This window comes from Neovison vison, chromosome 6 (assembly GCF_020171115.1).
Source record: "Neovison vison isolate M4711 chromosome 6, ASM_NN_V1, whole genome shotgun sequence".
Taxonomy (NCBI): Eukaryota; Metazoa; Chordata; class Mammalia; order Carnivora; family Mustelidae; genus Neogale; species Neogale vison.
This window is the reverse complement of record NC_058096.1, coordinates 207696029-207708870: the sequence shown is the minus strand read 5'-3', so window position 1 is coordinate 207708870 and position 12842 is coordinate 207696029. Positions and strand designations below refer to the sequence as shown.

Genomic DNA, 12842 nt, shown 5'->3' with positions numbered 1-12842 from the left:
AACAGAAGGTCAGTCTTGGGGAGAAAGGGGGAACACACACCCCACCGTGGCTGTGGTTCTGCAAATCCACTTCTTTGTTGATGTAACACTTTGTACGCCAAGTGAACTCCACCTTCAAGGAAGCACGGCTAGGCTGAGGAAAGCCAGGGGACCAGCAAGATGTTCTCTTTGCTTGCCTTGGAAACAGTGTCAGCTACACCCACTGTCACCCAGCGGGAAGGGCTGGAGGACCACCTAGACTTCCTCACTTCAACAGGGTGGGTGAGAAAAGACATACACCTGTATTTATAAGAGGCCCACGGGCAAGACCTTGAACTAGCCACTTCACAGACATCTTTCTCTGTTCTTCCAGCTACTGATAAGGTCGGAAGCCAAGTCTTGATTTTAGAGACAAGGCTAGGGAGGTAAAGAGTTTTAAAGACCCACCCTGGGTCCCACTGATGGGATGAATGGAGCTGAGATTTAAATGAGATCCATCGGACTCCAAAGCTCAGCTCTCCACTATGCCACCCAGCTCCTACCAGGCGGCCTGATGGCAGTTTGTGTGTGGATGGGAAGAAGACCCCGTCCTGGGGGCTACTTCTCCCCCAAGCACCTGAGGGTGACAAGTGGAGAGGGATACAGGGCCCAGGGCTCAAGGAACCATCTAGGGTCGGGAACATCCCCAAGCACAGCCATGAGCAGTCCCTCAGCCCAGGCCTCCTGGCCTATTAAATAGGGAAAAACTGTTTTATTTTTTTAAAAGACTTTATTTATTTACTTGACAAAGATCATAAGTAGGCAGAGAGGCAGGCGGAGGGGTGGGGAAGCAGCCTCCCCACTGAGCAGAGAGCCCCATGCGGGGCTCGATCCCAGGACCCCAGGACCCTGACCTGTGCCGAAGGCAGAGGCTTTAACCCACTGAGCCACCCAGGTGCCTGGGGCCCGAGGATAAACTGTTTTAAACCTACCTCTCGAAAGGTTGCTTCTGGATTGAGCAAATCAGGAGATCCCATCACAAAGTGCCATGTAAATGTTATGAAAGCCGATCTGCAACAGGCTGTCGACACGGTGGCAGTGACTCCTCCACTGACTTAGGCGTCAGGCCGCTGGGCCTGGGGACAGAGCCACACGCAGCCAGACCAGAGGCAATGTCCTCAGGGATAAGCAGGACACAGACAAGTTCGACTCCTCCCCCCAGAACACTGGGCTCTTCTCCACCCCCACCACCCCACACCTCGCTGCCCCTTCCTCTTTGTCCCCCCAACAGTGGTCAGCCCTTCCCTCCAGCTTCCCTTCCACCCTCAGCCTGCACTGGCCAAGACCCTCCCCGGTGCACCCAAGTCCAAGATTATCAATGAGCTGCCCTCCACCTTGGCACTGACCCCACTCTCCAGACTGCCCGTTTCTCAAGTGCATGGATCACAACTGTCAGCATTTAACTCCTACTGGATATACACACGGAAAGCCAGAAATAAGCATCTGCTGGAGATGCTGGCCAGAAAGACTGACTACTTTGAAGACCTCTGCTCTAGCTTCGAAGCCCTAGGCTCCCCAAGCCTGAGCTCAGGGTCACCTGGGTTTCCGCCTACCCTCTCCTTCACAGCTCTCGATAAATGAGAGCTCAGGTAGAGACACAGTGTTGTATGAACTGGGCGAGAGGGAGCAAGGTCTCCAGAGACTACACTGTCCAATGAGGCAACCTTCAGCCAAGTGTGGCTGTTTAAATACGAATTAAGTAAAACGGAATAAAATGAAACATCACGTCCATCACATTTCAAGGGTTAAAGGGCCACACGTGGCTCCTGGCTGTGGTACCGGGCAGCACAGGTTCCACAGAGAACTGCACAGCACTGTCCCGTCCCGAGAGCCCGGCGGGAAGCAGGAACTACAGCGCAGCCTGCAAGCTGACAGCCAGAGCTGGCTCCGGGGCCCCGGTGCAGCCCCAGAGGGGCTGGGGATGACCACCCTCCCTGTCCCAGGGCTCAAGGAGGCAGCCCAATTCAGGCTAGATGCTAGCGAAAGCCGACAGCCAAGGGCAAGTGTTTGGGCCAAGTTAACAACCTTCAGGAGCCTCCATCTGGCTGCTAAGAAAGAGGTCGGAGCAGGACAAAGTGGCCTCACACCGCCCTGTTGGGTGGCGCTGTTGACAGAGGCCCTGGAGCTTTGTCTACACAGCCTGGGACGGTTCCCCAACTCACCCAGCTTGGAACTTGGGGAGGAGCACCAAGATATGAGGTTCCAAAACAACACAGAAGTGTAGGTGGCTGCCCTCACTGCAGCAAGGCCGGGCTCCTGCAGAACTCGGCCACCGGAGCAACCAGCAGCCCCTTCAGACCTTATCCCCACCCCAATCACTGCCAACTGCTTGCTGTCAAACCCACTGGAGCATCTGACCATCCCCTCTGGGCCCACCCAACATTCCCACCTTTGAGCTGCACCCCTGGAACACTCCTTTCCAGCTACCTCAATATGCGCTTCCCGGTCCCATCCTCCACAGGTCAGCCCAAAGCCCGCTCTGCCTTCTAGTGAAGCGTCCCCAAGACCAGCCTGGCTTTCCCAGGAAATGACTGCCAGCAGCACAGTCTGATAGTCTACGTGCTCTTCCCACCTGTCACCAGGACTGGCTGACCCACAAGCCTGCTGCACCCTGCAGAGAATCCCCCTCCTCCAGGAGTCATGTGTGCTGGAATCCCAACGTCACTTACACTCCTCGACCTTGGGCATCCCAGCCCCTCGGGATCAGTCAGGTGCGCTGACGAGGAAGTGCTCTGTATGACTGCCCGCCACACAGCTATAACCGAACCTGACTGAGGAATAATGTGCGGAAACCTCATGGCCCGGATCTCATCTCTGTTTGTCACAATGTCAGGATGGGCTCCTCCAGACGATCACAACTTTGAGCTCATAGTGCGGTGCGGGGAGGAGCGGAAGCTAGCCCAGGACGGATGCCAATGCCAGGCATGAGATCTTCCATGCCTCCAGCAAAACCATGTGCGTGGCAGGTATCAGTGAGGGACATGTCGCTGAGTGCCAGGGGACTGGCAAGGAGCCATCCCCTTGGGGCAGACAGGGACTCTCCCACGGTAGGAGCGGGCTGAGAAAGTGCTGGGCCCTGGAGTCCCTCCTACAGGGGTCACATCTTCACATCAGATGACGGAACTAAAAGCAGGGGGCCCCTTCCACCCGAGGGAGGGGCCTCCTTGCTCCTAGTCTGCCCGCAGCAGGCCGGCTTTACTTCCTTGCCAGCCTCACCCCTCCTCGGTCTCCCAAGAAATGACTGGGCTGGAAAAGTAACTCAAACTTAAGACCTTTGACTGTCTTTCTCTCAGGCACTGATCCTCACAGAAACATCCCTCAGGAACTGCAGAGATTAAATATGACGCGAAAAGCACTCTTAAAAGAAAAAAGAGAACCTGGGCTTTACCAAAATTTAAAAATCTTTGTGCATCAAAAAGACACTACCAAGAGAATGAAGACAGCCCACAAAATGGGGGGAAAATACCCAGAAGTCCCCTACTTAGTAGCTGTTTAATATCCAGAATAAATAAAGAATTCAAGCACACACACACACACACAAAAAAAAAAAAAAAAAAAAAAGGAATTCAAGCACAACTCAAGAACAGAGAGATAAATGACCCGATGGAAAAATGGGCAAAGAATATGAATAAATATTTTTCCGAAGAACATATATAAATGGCAAATGAGCACATGATTGGATGCTTAAAAGTACTTATCATCAGGGAAATACAAATCAAAACCCCAATGAGCGACCACTTCACTCCTAACAGAACAGCTATGATTTACTTTGTTTTAAAAGAAAGGCAGACCGTCCCATATAGCGCCTCATTTGGACACATCTGGAGTCTAAGGACACAGGTGGAGCAGTAAGGGAGGAAGGGGACACCCGCCTAGCCATGCAGATCAGCCGAATCAACCTTGGCGATCAATGAGGTGACAGATTCTACAGCCAGATTGCCCTCACATCCTGTAATTTTTTTTTTTCTAAGTAGACTCCATGCCCAGCATGAAGCCCAGTGCAGGGTTTGAGTTCACCACCCTGAGGTCAAGACCTGCAATGAGATCAAGAGTTGGACGCTTAACCGACTGAGCCACCCTGGCGCACCCATCTTATAATTTTTCTTTCTTTCTTTCTTTCTTTTTTTTTTTTTTTAAGGAAAGTAATTGTGGGGCAAGGATGTAAGGGAACTGGAATGCTCGTGCACTGCTGGTGGTAGTGGAAAATGTACACCCACTGTGGCAAACAGTTTGGTGGTTTCTCTAAAAATTAAACACAGAATGGCTATCTGACCCAGCAATCCCACTCCTTCTGTATATATTGAAAAGAACTGAAAACAGGGACTCAAATAATACTTGTGAAGTCGATAAGTATACCAATATGCCAATGACAGCATTAGTGACAAGAGCCAAAAGGTGTCCATTAACAGAGGAATGAAAATTCACTGCGCATGGTGTATACCTACAATGGAATATTATTCAGCCTTAAAAAGGAACAAAAGGCTCTTGCATGCTAGAATGTGGATGAACCCTGAAAACTGATGCTGCTGCTAAGCGAAGTAAGCCAAACACAAAAGGAAAAATATTGTTAAGACTCCACTTACACGAGGTACTTGGAATGGGCAAACTCACGGAGACAGAAAGCAGATTAGTGGTTGCAAGGGGCTGGGGTGAGGCTAACAGGGAACCGCCACTTGGTGGGGGTAGAGTTTCTGTTTGGTGTGATGAAACAGTTTTGGTAATCGTGGTGATGGTTGCACAACGCTGTAAATATCCTAATGACAAATGCTTAAACGGAAAATTTTATGTTATGTGTATTTCACCATTGAAAAATACAAAACAAAACAAAATTGTGGCAAAATTTCCCCATCAGGGGAAAGGAGGACCAGATCAGGATCCACAGGGGATTAAGACATGCACATCAGGGCAGACTGGACTTGGGGCCTATCCTCTTTTACCACTGTTGTTTCGTGTTTTGTTATGTTCTTGAGCGTGTAACTCACAAAACCAAAGGGTATTAGAAAGTATACAACTGGTTCCTCCAGTTTCTCCTCTACCTTGCATCTGGGCAGCCAGTCCAAGTCAGTACACAAAGAGAGTCACCACCTGTTCTCATGGCCTCTCCTAAGCTAACATGCACTTGGATGCCTCCTAGCTATGTGACCTCAGGCAAACCGCCTCACATTTATTAGCCTCAGTGCTTCCATCTATAAACTAACCCTCCTCCTTTTTTGTTTGAAGATTTTATTTATTTATTTGACACAGAGAGAGAGAGAGAGAGCGCGCGCACAAGTAGGCAGAGCGGCAGGCAGTGGGAAACGGAGAAGAAGGCTCCCTGCTGAGCAGGGAGCCCAATACGGGGCTCGATCCCAGGACCCTGGGATTAGGACCTGAGCTCAAGGCAGCTGCTTAACTGACTGAGCCACCCAGGCGCCCCTAAATTAAGCCTCCTCTTGTCTTCTTCTCAGGTTTGTCATCAAGACCTAGACAAGCAAGATAAAGCAGGCAGCTGGCATCGTTTCTATGTCAAATCTGAAAACACTGTTAATAAAGAAAATTAAACTGTTAGGAGCTACAGAGAAAATCAGGAGCACTAGGTACTCCCCACCTCCCTTTCCTTACACCTTCTCTATCTAACACTACCTATGTTGCCTGACCCTCCGTCTCCCCAGCTGACTGCAAGCTGCTCAGGGCAGAGACTTCTGTCTGCTCTGTTCAGCACTATACCTCTAGTGCCTGACGACTGGTGCCCAGGCCGTACCTGGTACATGTCCGCAAAAGGAAGGAATTACCAGCTCCAATAACCTACTTTCAACCAAGCCAAACAACACTTCATCACCTGCCACTGATCCACCCACTGATAACCACAGCCTGGAAACTGAAAAGTCAACAAAAAATTCTAACTTCCCCTTTGTAAGAAAAGGACTAGAGAAAGTAGAAAAATCAGGAGCTCCTGAATAGGAAAGATGCAACAGGAAAGGAGAAGGCTTTTAATGGAGCAAGAATGTGGCTTCACAATAAATCTTCCTTAAAAAGAGTGAAAGGAAACTCCAAAGGCCAGTGAACTCTCAATTCCAATATAGAAGCCACATGATTTCCGGTTGCACATTTTTTAGAAATGAGTTCATGGCCAAGAGCTTTCTGAAGCCAGAAATGGGAAGATTAAAGCCAATTAAAGTAGCAATCAATACACCAACAAATTAGAAAATCTAAATGAAATGGGCAAAATCCTAGAAACACATAATGTATCTAAACTGACTCATGAAGAAATAGAAGATTTAAATTTATCTGTAACTAATAAGGAAACTGAGTAATCAAAACCCTCCTAATGGGGCCCCTGGGTGGCTCTGTGGGTTAAAGCCTCTGCCTTCGGCTCAGGTCATGATCCCAGGGTCCTGGGATGAAGCCCCACATTGGGCTCTCTGCTCAGCGGGGACCCTGCTTTCCCCTCTCTCTCTACCTGCCTCTCTGCCTACTTGTGATCTCTGTCTGTCAAATAAATAAATAAAATCTTTAAAAAAAAAAAAAAACCCTCCTAATAAAGAAAAAAGCCCTGGGCCAGACAGTTTTACTGGTGAATTCTAATACTAACGAATTGAATCCATCAAGGACCAAAGACCAGGGGAATTTACTCTCCAATGCAAAATGGTTCAACATACAAAAACCAACTAATGCAATATAATAACAGGATGGGGGGGTAAATCACATGATCATCTCAATTGATGAAGAAAAAGCATCTGACAAAAATCAACTCTCTTTGTTATGAGAGTGATACCATATAAACAGTCAACAAGCTAGGAATAGAAGGAAACTTCCTCAACACGATAAAGGCCATATTCAAAAAACCCACAGTGAATGTCACACTCAATGGTGAAACACTGAAAGCTCTTCCATGATAAGGAACACAACAAGGATGACTACTTTCACAACTTCTAGCCAACATGATACTCAAAAGTTCTAGCCAGAGCAATCAGGCAAGAAAAGGAAATAAAAGACTTCCAAATTGGAAGAGAAGTAAAATTGTATCTGTTCACAGATGATATGATCTTATATGTAGAAATATCTAGATCTTATATGTAGAAATATCCATGAAAAAACTGTTAGAGCAATTAACAAATTCAGCAAAGTTCCAGGATGTCAATTTTGTAAATCAACAGATAAATATCAGTTGCATTTCTGTATGTATTAGCAATGTACAATCTGAACAGGTAATTAAGAAAACAATCTCCTTTACAACAGCAACAAAAAGAATAAAATACTTAGGAATATTTTTAACCAAGGAGCTGAAGGTTTGTACATTGAAAACTAGAGAACACTGCTAAAAAAAAATTTAAATACTTAAATGAAAATTAACAACTTAACGGGTACCTGGGTGGGTCAGTTGGTTGAGCATCTGCCTTTGGCTCAGGTCATGATCCTGGAGTCCCCGGATCAAGCCCTGCATCAGGCTCCCTGCTCAGTGGGGAGTCTGCTTCTCCCTCTGCCCCTTACCCAACCTGTGCTCTCCTTTTCTCACTCTCTTGTCAAATAAATAAATTTAAAAAAGAATTAACAACTTAAATGGAAAGATATCCCATGCTCATGGATTGGAAAACTTAATATTGTTAGGATGGCAATACTCCCCAAAATTGTTTACAGACTCAGTACAATCCATATCAAAATCTCAACAGCGTTCTTTGCATAAACAGAAAAATCCATTCTAAAATTCATATGGAATCTCGGGGATCCCAAAAAGCCAAAACAATCTTGAAAGAGAACTAAGAGGATTCATACTTTCTGATTTCAGAACTGACAACAAGCTACAGTAATCAAAACAGTATGGCAGTGGCATAATGACAGACATATAAACCAAGAGAAAAATAGAGAGTCCTGAAATAAACTCTCACAGATACGGTGAAATGATTTTCAACTATTCAGTAGGGAAAGGACCAATCAACAGGGAAAGGACATTCAATAGGGAAGACCATTCAATAGGGAAAGGACAGTTATTTCAACAAATGGTACTGGGAAAGCTGGATATTCACATGCCAGACACTGTATAAGACATTTACATTATACCTACATAAAAATTAACTCAGAATGATCAAATACCTAAATATAAGAGCTAAAACTATAAAACTCTTAGGGTAAAACATGGGGAAAAGCTTCAGGATCCAAGGTTTGATAAAGGTTCCTCAGACATGACACCAAAAGCAGACGCACCAAAAGAAAAAATAAATTGTGTTTTATCAAAATTAAGAACTTTATGAATCAAAGGACATTACTGGGAAAGTGAAAAGACAACCATGGAATTGGGAGAAAACATCTGCAAATCCCATATCTGATAGGGGATTAATGGTCAGAATATATTAAGAACTCCTACAACTCAACAACAACAAAAGTCAATTTAAAAATGGGCGAAGGGGTGCCTGGGTGGTTCAGTCAGTAAAGCATTGGACTTTTGGTTGGTTTCGGCTCAGATTAGCCCCACATACTCTGCGTAGAGTTTGCTTGAAGATTCTCTCTCTCTGACCCTCCTCCCACTCGTGTGCACAAACTCTCTCTCTCTCCCAAATAAATATATCTTTAAAAGAAAAACGGCAATAGGGGAAGGACATGAACAGACATTTCTCCAAAGAAGATATACAAATGGCCACAGGCACATGAGAAGATGCTTAACATGATTCACTGATCACTACAGAAATGCACATCAAAACTACAATGTGATACCATTTCACACCCAATAGGATGGCTATAATCAACAAAACAGAAAATACCAAGTGTTGCCAAGGATGTAGAAAAAAGGGGAATCCATGTCCATGGCTGCTGTGGAAAACAACATGGCAGTTCCTTCAAAGGTTAAACACAGAACTGCTCTATAACCCAAAATTTCCACTTCTGGGTTCACACCCAAAAGAACTGAAAACAGAGACTCAAACAGATATTTATTTATACATTCACGGCTCACAACAGCCAAAAGTTAGAGGCAACTTCAAACAGATAAAATACGGTATAGTACAAAGGAGTATGATCCAGCTTTAAAAAGGAATGAAATTTCATATATGCTACAACATGGATAAACCTTAAAAATGTTATGCTGGGGACACCTGGGTGGCTTAGTCAGTTAAGCGTCTGACTTGATCCCAGGGTCCTGGGACCAAGCCCCACATCAGTCTCCTTGCTCAGCAGGGAGGCTGCTTCTCCCTGTGCCTGCACCTGCTGCTCCCCCTGCTTGTGCTCTCTCTCTCTTTCTCTGACAAGTAAATAAATAAAATCTTTAAAAAAAAAAAAAAGTTATGCTTGTTGAAATAAGCCAGTCAAAGAAAGTCAAATACTGTATGATTCTACTTATATAAGATACCTAAAGTAGTCAAATAGAATGGTGGTTGTCGGGGCTAGGGTGGGGAGTTACTGTTTAATGGGTACAGAGTGTACATTTAGGATGGTGAAAAAGCTCAGGACATAGTGGTACGGTTTTATAACATTATGAACATATTTCAAATGGTGAACTTTATGTTACATACATTCTGCCACAATAAAAAAAGGGAAAAAATAACCATCGGGCCATATTTTCAGCCCTTTGAGAGAATCCATCTTTAAAGGCCAATTCTCCTGATGGCCTGGGCATCCTTCCCACAGAACAGGCCCTAAGGATGCTATGTTATCCGTTGTATTCTGACCTCAAGCCTAGTCACAGTAATCTGGGCCCCAAATCCCAGCCAACAGCACAGGCTGGCTAGCCACTGAAAAGCTGAGGCATGAGTCTCCCTCCGCCAGGCAGTTTTGGGGCAGAACACTCTGACAGGGCCAACAACATGCCAACAAAAGCAGAAGCCAATCCGGGGCGCCTGGGTGGCTCAGTGGGTTAAAGCCTCTGCCTTCAGCTCAGGTCATGATTCCAGGGTCCTGGGATTGAACCCCGCATGGGGCTCTCTGCTCGGCAGAGTCTGCTTACCCCTCCCCTCTCTATCTGCCTGCCTTTCTGCCTATTTGTGATCTCTGTCTGCCAAATAAATAAATAAAATCTTAAAAAAAAAAAAAAGCCAATCCGGCTAGCTTTCACTCTCTATTACTTCCCCTTTCACTTTCCCACAGGGTGGCCATGCAGAAAGGAAACAGGGGCCTGACTGACCAGCCTGACTCTCTAAAGTTAGAAAGCTGAGTCCGTTTTCCCTCATCCATCCAAGGTCTAGATATTTACTAGCCTTTATATTTTGTAGAATTAGCAGTTTTTGCTCATCCAACAACAGCAGAACGGACAGGCTCCACCCTCTGTGGGCTCTAGTGCTCTTTCATACAGAGAACCCTGTCAGATCTCAAAATAACCCAACGAGAATATAGAGGACTTCTTAACCTCCACTGCGGACATGAAGAAACAGGCTCATGGATATGAAGCAATTTGTCCCAAGTCCCACAGCCCCAAGTGACAAGACCAGAGTTTGCACACAGGCAATGAGCTTCAGAGCTCTCCCTCCTCTTGATTACTCGGAGGTGGAGATGGAATGGGACCATTTTGGTGTCAAACAAAAGCAAGAAAGATGCTTCCAAGTTTGGTAACTAATAGGATTAGGAGGTCCATCCCCAGAAAAGTTGCCTAGGGACAACTAAGTGCCCTCCTCTTTCCCTGAGGTCCACCGTGGCCTAGAAATGGGTCTTTGTTTTTGCACTTTTGTACTCAAATTCCAGCTGGGCCCCGAGAGTACCGTCCCGTACTGTCCGGCCCAAGGTGCGGTGGCGGACAGGGAAGGTCTGCCACCTTCACCGAATTTCACCAGGCTGGAAGGCCGCCTGGGTCGTGGGGGAAAGGGAATAATTCAGGGCGCTCAAAAGCGAAAAAATTACGCCTAATACAACGAGCACCCAAAACTTAGAAACTGCCCTGGAGACGCATAAGACAAACACCAAAAAGAAACCAACACCCCGCCCCCCCGGTCCCCGCCTCGCGCATGCGCAGCGACGGGGAACCAGCGCCAAAAGAGTCCCAGGCAGCTAACCACTACACTTGGTAGGCGGGCTCCGACTCTGCGCAAGCACCACCCGCGCGGGCATGCGCGTCACCCGCAGCTGCCTTTTCCTAGTAGTCCCCTGCCCTCTCGTCCCTGTTTTGGACCCGAATACTGGCTACCTCAGCCACGGTCCTCACTCTACATTCCTCACCTTGCGCCCGGTTTTTTCCCTTAGGGCTTTCAGCCGTTCCTTTCGCCGCAACGCCTCTTCCTCTAGCCGGCCCACACCAGCCGCAGTAGCCGCCATGTTGCCCACCCTCCTCTTCTCTCGTCCTGCATCGCGCAGGCCCGGGGAGTAGACGAACCTCTGGCGGCCAATCCAGTGACGAGAACGGGAGATCAGGATGTCCTGAAAGCCAATCAATACTGAGTTGCCATAGCAGGGCCCGCCCCACTATTCCCCGCGACTAGCCTCGCCTTCTGGGGGAGGGCACTGTAAAGAGAGCCTTACGGCCGTAAGGCTCGATTCGTCCAATGCCCATCAATGAGAAAGCAGCAAGCGGAATCAGACCTGAGTGAAGGAGGATAGAGCGAGTCGATTGCTCTGCTTTTGCCTAAGCAGACGCCAACCACACCCCTCACTCCACCATACGCGCCGCATGGAATGCACTGACCCAACCCTGTCCCCTTGTCCAGATTCTTCAAGGCCCGAATGCCTTCAATAAGTCTACCCTCCACTCCGATCTCAGTTTAATAAAAAATCAGCGCCTTCCTTCCTCTACAGGTGTCAGTGACTTCCTGGATGCACTTGTTCATGGGCCCCTAGGCCCTTCTGTATCCGCTCTCAGCTCAGATAAAGCCTGTGCAGTGCAGGGCTTGACTGGATGGCCGTTTCCTCCAGGCTCATGGGTGATGCCCTCCCACCTCCAAGCCCCCCCGGAGCAGCAAAGTACTCAGAGTCAGACTACCTAACTTGGAGAAGAACAAACTCCCAAAGTGGGCCCAGTGGGCCTCCAGGAACCCCCCGAGCTTAGTTCCTGAGAACTACTGAGAGTTGATTTGGCCTTGATTGCAACAGGTAGGCAAGACACTGCTCGCCAGCAGGAGCTGACAGGGTCTTCTTTCCTGCATTAACCAGCATGTCCTGACAACCCGGAGACCACTTTGGCTTAAGTTAAGATCTTCCTACAGGATGCCAAGTTCCCCAAAGCCACCTAGAGGCCATGCCTCCCTCCCCCCAACACATACCATGACTTGTCTCCCAGCAAAGCTGTCTCCTGCTTAGGGTCTCCATTCCCAGGCTGGTAGCAGGTGGATGCCCACTCCTCCCACTTCCTTTCAGAGGCCCCTGTGCCACAAGACGTCTGTCCAGCCCCTCCAAAATGACCCTCTTAAGCTCACTAGCCAGGGCCTTTTGGTGCCCTGTTCCCCCACATCCAGAAGGGAGAATCGTCAGAACCTGTACCAGGGTCCCAGGGAGTACCAGGTAGCAGGTGCTCAGGAAATGTCAGCTCAGAGGTAGGATGCACAGGGCAGGAAAAAAGGCCAGAGTGGAGCGGCTGCCCAAGAAGTCAGGAGGACAGAAAAGGATGGGAACTGGGAAAGAGTCTGTCTTCTCTTGGCCACTCGAGGTCTGGGAGACTCCAGACTGCAGTTCCTCTACCTAAGAGTACCTTTCTGGGCTCCACAAACTTCTCCCTGACTCCAACATAGGGCCTGACCCCTGCCCAACACCACGTGGCCCCTCACCTCCCTGGCAGGCTGGCCAGGGGAGGGGGCAGGGAGAGGTTCCGGGGGTGATGATGGCAGTGGGCCAGCAAAGAGTCAGTCAGGCCTCCATCCCTGCCCATCCTGTCCACACTGTCCCTGGCTACCCAAGTAATTCTCATTTGGCCCATCTGGGCTTCAGTTTCTCCATCT

General features: G+C 48.0%; 1 protein-coding gene across 1 annotated transcript in view; it reads right to left on the bottom strand.

Moving 5' to 3' along the window:
- Positions 1–11323, bottom strand: part of CCDC12 (coiled-coil domain containing 12) — a 53533-nt gene extending 42210 nt beyond the window's left edge. The window contains exon 1 of the mRNA XM_044253711.1: positions 11134–11323. Within this exon, the coding sequence (XP_044109646.1) occupies positions 11134–11229 (96 nt within the window). The 5' untranslated portion in view covers positions 11230–11323. The remainder of the gene's footprint in view (positions 1–11133) is intronic.
- Positions 11324–12842: the final 1519 nt, after the last annotated feature.